The 9,726-nt window shown below is 41.1% G+C and overlaps 2 protein-coding genes across 2 annotated transcripts; both read left to right on the top strand.

Moving 5' to 3' along the window:
• The first annotated feature begins 6,407 nt into the window (after positions 1–6,407).
• On the top strand, positions 6,408–7,112 carry LOC150088261 (uncharacterized protein F54H12.2-like). Its single transcript, XM_090370089.1, has one exon. It carries the CDS (start codon positions 6,408–6,410, stop codon positions 7,110–7,112), a length of 705 nt encoding a protein of 234 aa, XP_090226215.1.
• Positions 7,113–7,177: 65 nt separating this feature from the next.
• LOC150088260 (uncharacterized protein F54H12.2-like) lies at positions 7,178–7,681 on the top strand. The gene has a single exon (XM_090370088.1). It carries the CDS (start codon positions 7,178–7,180, stop codon positions 7,679–7,681), a length of 504 nt encoding a protein of 167 aa, XP_090226214.1.
• The last annotated feature ends 2,045 nt before the right edge of the window (positions 7,682–9,726 follow it).

Below are 9,726 nucleotides of genomic sequence, written 5' to 3'. Positions count from 1 at the left end.
AGACCCACCTAACAATATCACCAACCAAGACATCCTCAATACTCCTCAAGGGTTCTCTCGACACGAGAAGGCCACCACAAATCATAATAGAAGGAACCACGATTAAGCTAACTACAGAACTAAAATACCTCGGAATCGAATTGGATAAAAACTTATCCTTTACCCCACATCTCATCTATCTCCAGAGAAAGATCAGGAACTACTCAGCCCTGATAGCAAGAGTCACACGAAAAGATTGGGACTACGGAAACGGACCCTGTCTCTCTTTTACAAGGCTTTTTCACATTTTTCATCCCTGCAGTCTCATATGCTGCAGGGATTTGGTACAACAAAGCAACCATGGCTGTGAACAAAACGAAATTAGAATAGAATCAATACAGCGTAGCATCTTGCTCACCATCACAAGAGCATGCTGCACTGTCAGCTCTCATGCGCTGCAGGCCCTGGCAGGATCACTCCCCCTGGACCTGGAAATTGTCCGCTGCGGCTTGCTCTTTCAACTGTCCAGAGGTAAAAGTGTATCCTGCATCGGCTTCACTACCGATCCAGCCAACAACAGCAACATAGAGAAAAAACGTCTTATCAACCAAATCTGGCAAACCTGGCAGTCCCGATGGGCAGAATCAACTAAAAGCGCCATAACCCGGAAATTTATCCCGGACGTTACACAAGTGTACCTTCACCAGCCAGCCTGGTTTTCACTGGGGCTCTACACCACCTTCCTTCTAACGGGACGTGGTTCCTTTAATGCCAAACTTTCGACCTTCAGAATAAAAGAATCACCACTATGCCACTGCGGTGAAAATCAGACATGGACACATCTGATGCATGAATGCCCCCTCTTTGATGATATAAGATGTCACTTTGTAACAAAAATAAGTTTCCACGCGAAGGATCAGGAACACCTTGTATGTGGGAGGAGGAGGAGGAGTACTATAGAGCCCTCTCGAAATTTGCGCACGAACTGTTCAGCAGACTACGAGCATTACCACAACTTCCCTAAAGTCGACACTGGAACTCTGAAAACTAAAATGGACAACAATGACTAGGACTTTACTGGATGAGACCTATATCCCCTTTGTGACACCGTCCCACACTGACACCCTGATTATTGGAACAGCAGTGGATGAGATCCTATCCCAAAACTGACCAACTAATGGACTGTACACTGTCACGAACCTGACGAAGCCACAGCTTTGCTACATACACGCCATGTTAGTGATCTGAGCCTGCTCCCTTGTTCGGCCCTTTCTTCTCCCTTACCCCGGTGGGGGGAGGCGACGACTTTCCTGTCTCCTCCCCTCCTTGCCGACCCCACTCTTCCCTCTGGTGGGGTATGGGCATGCCCCACAGATTCCACCTTGGGTCGTCTTCCCTATTGACCCCATTCTTCTGTCTTTATCCCTCCAGTCTTCATTCTCCCTACCCAACTCTATCTGTATGCAAGCGAATGCCCCACACGCCAAAAATAACCACGTGTAAATTATGCTGTTCGCCCACCATTTTGGCTTTTCTAATTCTAGTGCAATACTCCCATGCAATTTTTTTTATAGGTCCAAGCCACTGAAATCCCAGGGAACTAGGTGGCAGGAGTAGATAAGTTGGGGGTTTAAACATATTTGCATAAAGTCTGGAGGGCTTTAAACACATTTGCATAAAGTCTGGAGGGATTTAAAACATTTGCATACTGTGCCACGAGCGCTGGTGAGAAAACTATATTTAGTTCCTATTTCGTACCCTAGATGGCGCCACGTGCTCACCGAATTCTTTTTATTTCGTATTTTATTCCCTAGATGGCGCCACGTGTATTTCTCTATTTTTTTTTTTTTCTCTCTCACATTCATCATTACAGGTGGCAAAACACCATGTCCTCTCATAGTTCATTGAGTATTATTGTATATTTTCTTTGGCGTGTGTCTTCTCATAGTTTTTAAACCTTTATTGATCCTTTGATAAAAAGAAAGTTCCTTGTCTTGTCATAGTATTTATTAACTAATCCACCAGAGTCTTTTTTCTTGTGTGTGTGTGTGTGTAAACCTTTTTATAGGTTCGTTTCCTTAGAGATTCAATCTGAAGATACATTTTTTTTAATTAGAGCCTTTTTATTATTATTGTATATCTTCTCATATTTTTTATTATTGTTTTTGTGTGTGTGTAAACTCTTTTTATTATTGTATATCTTCTCATATTTTTTAACCCTTTATTATTGTTTAACTTATGTGTGTAAACCATTTTATTGACACATTTCCTAAAATCAAAAAAAAACTCAAACACCAAAGAAAATTTCTGCTTTTTAATGAACATTTTTAAAAAAGGTACATCTATGAACAAACAGTAACATTTTCAGATGTGTGGAAGCACTCCATCCTCCAATCCTTGTGCTGCTGTTCCGAGATAATAATAATCACTATCAGGATGATGACAAATATAAGTAGTGCGATGTCTTTGACACTGTTCATTCCTACCTGTGGAGATAGAGAAATGTTAGCAGACTACAGGTGACCCCCGCTTAATGCTGATCATTCGTTCCGGAAAAACAGAGCGCTAAGTGAATCCGCGCTAAGCGAGCGCCACTTTCCCATAAGGTAACATATGTATTTGTGAGCTGCGGTCGGTGCCATAGGATATTTCCTAATCAATAATAAACGGTAATGAAAAGATGCACAAATGTCGGTCAAAATATTTAATATTCAAATATTTGCACATATAAAATATTCTGCATTACATACGTATAATTATATGGTAACTACTTGCGTCTCAAAAGTAAACAAAATTCCAATTAAAATAATGAATTTAATTGATTTAATTTAATGGATGAATTTAATCATGAAAAATGTGTGGATTTTGAGTTGAACTTTGGCCCTCTTCCAAATAAACTAAAAGGGGTATTAATTTTAAATGGCCCGCAGCGTTACCGCTCAACAATAAAGTCAACCGATCCTTCTCCGCTTTGAAACTTGGCATGTTTTTTGTTCTTTCAATATGAAACTTCTTTTAGGCATTCGTTTCCACAAAAGTCATGCTTCATCTATGTTAAAAACTTGTTGAGAAGTATAACACATAATACCCCTCTTCAATAATTTTAACAAGTTCTTTTTTGAAAGTTTCGGCTCCTTAATCTGCACTAGCAGCTTCTCCCGGGATTTTAAATCTATTCTACCAGTTTTAAATGGTCCACATTTTTTTTTAGGCGAGTTTTCTTCAGATCATCGTATTGGCTAATCTCTTTCTCTCTCTCTCTCTTTTTTTAATATTTAACTTAACTGAATTCTGCATTGGAATATTATCTTCAAAAAAATTAGTCTTTCCATTTCAATCCTAATAGCCTGTCTAGTCCTAGTTGCTTGCAGTGGAACAGCTATCTTTCCCGCTGCTAAAATTAATTCTTTATTTTTTCATAATTGTTCTTACAGTTAAATTTGCGAGTCCTAAATTATGGCACACATCCGCTTGTCGTTGACCGGAATTGATTCGCTTCAAAACGTCTAATTTAATTTTCAAATTCAGTCTTTTTCTTACATTTATAGTCTTCGTACTGCGCCCAGATGTTGTTGCATTTTCATTCCTGTCGGTCATTATTACCTCTTCGAAAATATAACTGCATTGGTTGAATTAATTATGATACAATGTTCAAGTAAACTGTCCGTTACGCACGATGTCTAATACTGTACTGAGTGATGACTAACTAGACTTCGGATAAATGCATATAACACAAATATTACAAGCAATATATTTGATCATTTTTTAAAATGTTGATCTCGGAACTACGTAACAAGTGACTGTACTTAAATTAGCGTGAGATAAAATTTCACTGAGCAAGCGAAAATTGCTCAAGTCGGCGTGGGAAACGTTTTAATGCTGTTTTGCTATTCATTTTCAAGCTATCGACTCCATCAAATGAAACGATTTCGTTAAATATGTCAAAAATGTAATCTGTAAAAGAGCGTTATAGTGATCTGTGACAGCGTTATAGTCAGATACGGGTTATAATATAAGAACAGCGTTATAGCGAATCAGCGTGAAGCGAACCGCGTTATAACGGGGGCCTGCTGTATTATAATCCTAAAGTAATATGTAGTTTCAGTTCTATTGATGCTCTTCAAAAACATACTAAATTACCAAGACGTGTTGTGCGCGAATTCCTAGCTAGTCAACCTACTTACGCGAGACATCGACAGCAAAGAATTAATTTTTGGAGGAACCAAATTATAGTTCCCGGACTTAATCACACTTTTCAATGTGACCTGGGTGACCTGTCGGCTCTCGCCGACTCAAACGATGGATATCTTTACCTTCTGGTTTGTGTGAATTGCTTCTCGCAATATTCTTGGGTCAGAAAACTGAAAAGCAAAAAATCCAATGAGGTGGTGCAGGCATTCAAATCTATTTTCAAAGAAGAAACACCATTTTGTGTTAACACCGATCAAGGAAAAGAATTCACTAATGCTCCTCTTCATCGGTTATTCCAATCCCTTGGTATCAATTTCTACACAACAAGATCAGAAAAGAAGGCCGCTATTGCCGAACGGTTCATTCGGACACTGCGAGAAAAAATTTATAAGTGGATTTCTTATTCCAAAAGTCAGAAATATATTCACGTACTCGACGATATTGTGGCTACGTATAATCCTATTACCCATCGTTCTATAGGTATGGCCCATGTAAACATCACTCTTGCTAACGAAGAAGAAGTGTATAATAGACTCTACCACAGCCATACCAAAACCCTGAAACCGAAATTTAAAATCGGAGATAGAGTTGTTTTGAGCAGCGGGGTCTCACCCTTTCCGCAAAGGTTATTGGGGGAATTGGACGAGAGAAGTGTTTACTATTACACGTGTTTTGAAGCGTAACGCTGTTGTGTACAGTGTGACAGGCCGTGATGGTGAGCAGATAGAAGGAACGTTTTACGAACCACAGTTACAGAAAGTTAACTTTGACGATAATCTTCCCCCTGACGTCTACCCCATCGAAAAGGTACTTAAACAAAAGACAGTTAGAGGACAACGTCAGTTATTAGTCAAATGATTAGGCTACCCACAAAGCTTCAACAGTTGGGTCAGCTCACAAGATGTTTTTCCTTACACTACCCAGTAATGCTAGTATGGATCTGCATCCCAGAAATTCTCAGTCACAATTCGCAGTGGAACTCCCTAATGTTGTTTCTCTCTCTCGGGCAAATGGGAAGTAGCACTAGCCGAAGTACATTTCCCCCTTTCATGGGATAATATCTCTGATGGATGGAACATATTCTCACTGTACCCCAAAAAGAAAAAAGAAGTCAGAGCGATGACACTTCCTCAAAACTTATCGATGATGTTAATTCTGTCGACAGTGACATTCAACTGAAAGTGAAAACAGACGGAACGAAAGAACAGTTCACGTTAAGGGTGAAGAACGAGGGTATGGTGAAAATCCCTAAAGTTTTTACACGGGTTATAGGTCTCGATAAGACATTTAGCGAGGATCGAGGAGGGTTACATATTTTCAGAAATTATCACGTCGGCGAGTGGGTTTCCAAGAAGGAAATCACAATGCCTAAAGAAACATCCAATAGAACGATCACATATCGGGCTGTGAAAGCAGAAGCTGTTTAGGTCTGTAAACTACCACGAGGGAGCTACAAACTACATCCCAGGTGCTTAACGCCATGATGAAACTGGCCCCCCCCCAACTCGACGCAAAAGTGAACTCCATAGGTATAGTGTCTATCGAAATCAATCCTTCAGTTTACCTTCGCTTCCCAAAAACAGGGCTCGGTCAGATGTTAGGTTTCGAAAAACTAGGCCGAGACTTAGAAGGTAGAGTTTACGCTAAGTACCAGGCAGATATATATAGAGGTGTCAGTTCCTATTTCGTCTATTGTAATTTAATCGAGGATCAGATTGTGGGCAATACGAAAGCACCACTGTTACGTGTCGTATCGTTTTCCAATAACGGAGAGTTTTCGCATTTAGATTATTATCCCCTCCAGTTAAGCACGTTCCATACTGTTACCATCCAAGTGCGTACAGATAGCTGTGAATTCGTGCCGTTCAGTGACGGAAAGACCACAATTAAACTCCATTTCCGTGAATGATGAATGCGTACGTCCATTACTACACAATGCAAGCAGGGGGGAAACCCCTACTTCGCTGGGCCCTCTATCCAGAGACGTTATGGTTTAGGAAGCATCTTCTGAACAGCATTCCGTTTTCTCACACCGATACTCAAACCAGCAGCAGCTTTCATCGGTCGACAAGTACTGTCGGCAGGACGTAATATTGTTGATGATGTCATATCAGGCATTCCACCTAAACGTTCGTTTTTAAATCGTGTATCAGAAATCGGGCAAGCTATTAAAGACAAGATGCGTAATCAGAGAGGTGGTAAACGTAGACGCTGCGATATTTTCGATGGAAGTTATGATGTCTGAGTTGGATCTTTTCAGTAAACCTGCCACTAATATGTGTGTCGAACGGTCGTCGTATATTACGTTCCTTCCTCTGGCATCTGTAGACAGTGTAGGCCCGATCGAATTCTATATTCCTGGGACGTCAGAAGAGTATCTAGACCTCGGGAAAAGTTATTTGCGGTTGAAAGTGCGAATTACGAGAAGCGATGGAAAAGATCTGGAAGAAAATGATAAAGTAGGAGTCGTTAACAATTTCTTTCACTCTCTATTGAGCCAAGTCGATCTCTTTGTACAAGACAAACTGATTAACCCTTTGTCGAATATGTACCCTTATCGTGCATACCTGGAAACGCTTCTTAACTATGGACAGGAAGCCAAGAATTCGCAACTGACAACAGAGATGTACGTCAAAGATCAGTACCCCGATGTTAAACAGATGTTCGAGAAGGACAACAGTGGTATGTGCCAACGATCGAAATCCTTCTCAAAATCGAAAACTGCAGAGATGTTAGGAAGACTTCGACTCAATCTGTGTCACCAGTCTAAATACAAAGTGAATAACGTCTCCCTCCGTTTACGACTGGTAAGAAGTTCCCCCGAATTTTGTTTGCTTTCCAACGATTCATCAACTGCCAAGTTGAACATTATGGAAGCAACGTTATTTGTACGTAAAGTGAAATTGAATCCTCAAATCCAACTCGCACACTCAGTGTTTTAGAGAAGAACCCACTCGTGTACCCGATTAATCACGTGAACGTGACATACTTTTCTATTCCCAAAGGAATGGTAGATTCTACATGTGATAATATATTCCTAGGACAAATTCCATCGCGTGTGATTGTGGGTTTGGTGTCGAGCGAAGGTTTCAATGGATCGTACGCTTGTAACCCTTTTAACTTCTCTCACTTCAACCTGTGTTACTTACAAGTGACAGCCGATGACATTCATTACCCGTCAATACCTCTGACTCCCGACTTCAAGACAGGACAGTATACGAGATCGTATCTGTCGCTCTTCTCTTCATTAAATAAATGGACAGAAGACACCGGAAATGATTTGTCATATTCCGAGTATTCAGTCGGTAATGTATTGTACGCTTTTGACCTATCACCGGACGAAAACGCCATCGGTGAACACGTTAGTGCAATGAGACGGGGGAGCGTACGTCTCGAACTGAAATTTTCCTCACCATTGCCTGAAAACGTCACGTGCGTCTTGTACAGTGAATTTGAGAACGTGGTTTCGCTAACAAAAGACAGATCTGTTCTTCTTGATTATGAACACTAAGGAATAGCACGTTTGTTGGAAAGTGTTGTTAAAGATTACCCCATAAGTGTATGTGCTCGCGACGAACTGCCTACGAACATTTTTAGTAAACCGGTTCTTCTAGTTGTCAACACTGATCCCTCCGACAGACCAGGAACTCATTGGATAGCTATTTACCTCGGAGAAGAAGAAGCCGATTACTTCGACACGTTTGCCCGTCCCCCCGCCTGAAGATATTGCAGTGTTTCTGAAAAGGCAAAGTCGCAAGTGGACTAATAACAAGACTGTAATACAACATCGGGAATCTATAGCTTGTGGACTGCATTGTGTTTTCTTTTTAACTCATAGATGTCGCGGTATTACTATGAGGCAGATTGTTAACGAATGTTATTGTAAAAATTTGTGGGGCAATGATATTATTGCCACTTTAGATGTAATCGATCATTTAAATAAACAAATTTAAAAAAAAAATTGTCTACTTACATGCTTACCCACTGTATTTTCCTTCCTCTCAAGCGACAGGGAGACATCAGAATCGATGGTTTCTTCCTTGCCCGTTTGGGCGCGCGCTTTTCCCCGGCCGCCGCGGGAGGGAGCACAAGGGCCTCCTCCGAAGGCCCTCTTTTCTTCTTCAGCCCCAGAAAAGCCTGCAATGTTTGAGGGTATGCCTTCACCTTGGATTCGATCGACATGTCCTGTCTCTTCAGAATTTCGGACATCTCTTCATCCAGAGAAATCATCCGTTGGTGTTCTGGTGGTGCCAGTAGTAAATATTTTTTGAACGAGTCATTCATTTTCTTATTAGAGATGTTATCAGTGGAATTATCAGACTGCCTAGTAAGGGAAACAGTGCACCTCCTTGCTGGGTAATAAGTCTCTGTCGCCGTGTGAAGGGGACTGTTTTATCCGCTAGAACACGCAGCAGTTTCTTTTTGCGCTGCAGTCTAAGACGTTCTTGGGGGGTGAGCGATATGTTACCTCTTAGTAAATTCTTACACAGTTCGCACAAAACCGTGACCTGAGAATGTGATGCCTGTCTCAAAATTGAATTTGCTTGCTTGGGGCTGGCACCAGACAAAAACCTGATGAAGTCACTATGTTTTCGGAGCCTTTTAGCCATGTAGGTACATATGCGATTGACGGGCCGTCCTCCGGTAATATGCAAGAGCGCAGACGTAATTGTTCTGGCGTATCTTGTCGAAAGTCCAGTAATAAATATGAGAACGGTTTTTCTGTGGCCTCCTTATAAATATCGACTAGAACACTCGAACGCCCTGGAAATACTTGCGAGGCTAGGTGAGATATTTGTCGGGAATCTCTGGGATTTTTAAAAACGAATAAATAGTGGGAGTTAAGACTGATGGTCCTATATTGACTACCCTGACAGAACAAATTTTGGGAGAGAAGACATATACTTGTGTTCCTGTGATGGCTTCCTTTAATGAATATTTCAGCGATTTCGGAACTGTCTTTCGCAGCGTGTAGGAGATCGTCGATTATAATTAGATTTCTGACACGTCTATCGACTTCAGGCAGTTTCAAGCCTTTTACGAATTCAACGTGCGGAAACTGTAAGAACGGGTCCTGCTCTTCCGAGTAGCAGTAAATTATTCTCTCCGGAGGGGGTGAAATTAGCTGTTCGCTGTTTTTAATAAGGGACAGAATGAAGGTTGTTTTACCGCTTTGAGTACCACCGGCCACAACACAAGTGAAGGGGTGGATAAAGGAGCACACAGTGACAGAGTTATAACCGACGAATCATTTTTATTGTGTTTTTCACGGAAGTAAGGTGCGATAGCTTTATACAGTTTAATTCGTCCGTATGAAGCAACAAAGGACCCTATTACAGCGTTTCCTTTGCGATATCGGGTTTCTGTACCTTCAAGAACGCTGATTGCTATCAGCATTTTTTCTTCAGTGACTAGTCACGCATCGTGAATAATTTTACCATAGTCCAGGAAGTGTTCAACGACGCTTGAGTAGGACGAGCACAGAACAGTATTTACACGATTTGTTCGCATGGAAAGCCTACCCCATAAAGAATTCATACATTTCCCAGAGCACAT

The sequence above is a fragment of the Mastigoproctus giganteus genome, chromosome 3, assembly GCF_048544385.1.
Source record: "Mastigoproctus giganteus isolate SK-2022 chromosome 3, ASM4854438v1, whole genome shotgun sequence".
Lineage (NCBI taxonomy): Eukaryota > Metazoa > Arthropoda > Arachnida > Uropygi > Thelyphonidae > Mastigoproctus > Mastigoproctus giganteus.
Note: the sequence above shows the minus strand (reverse complement) of the source record. Positions and strands in the feature narration are given on the sequence as shown.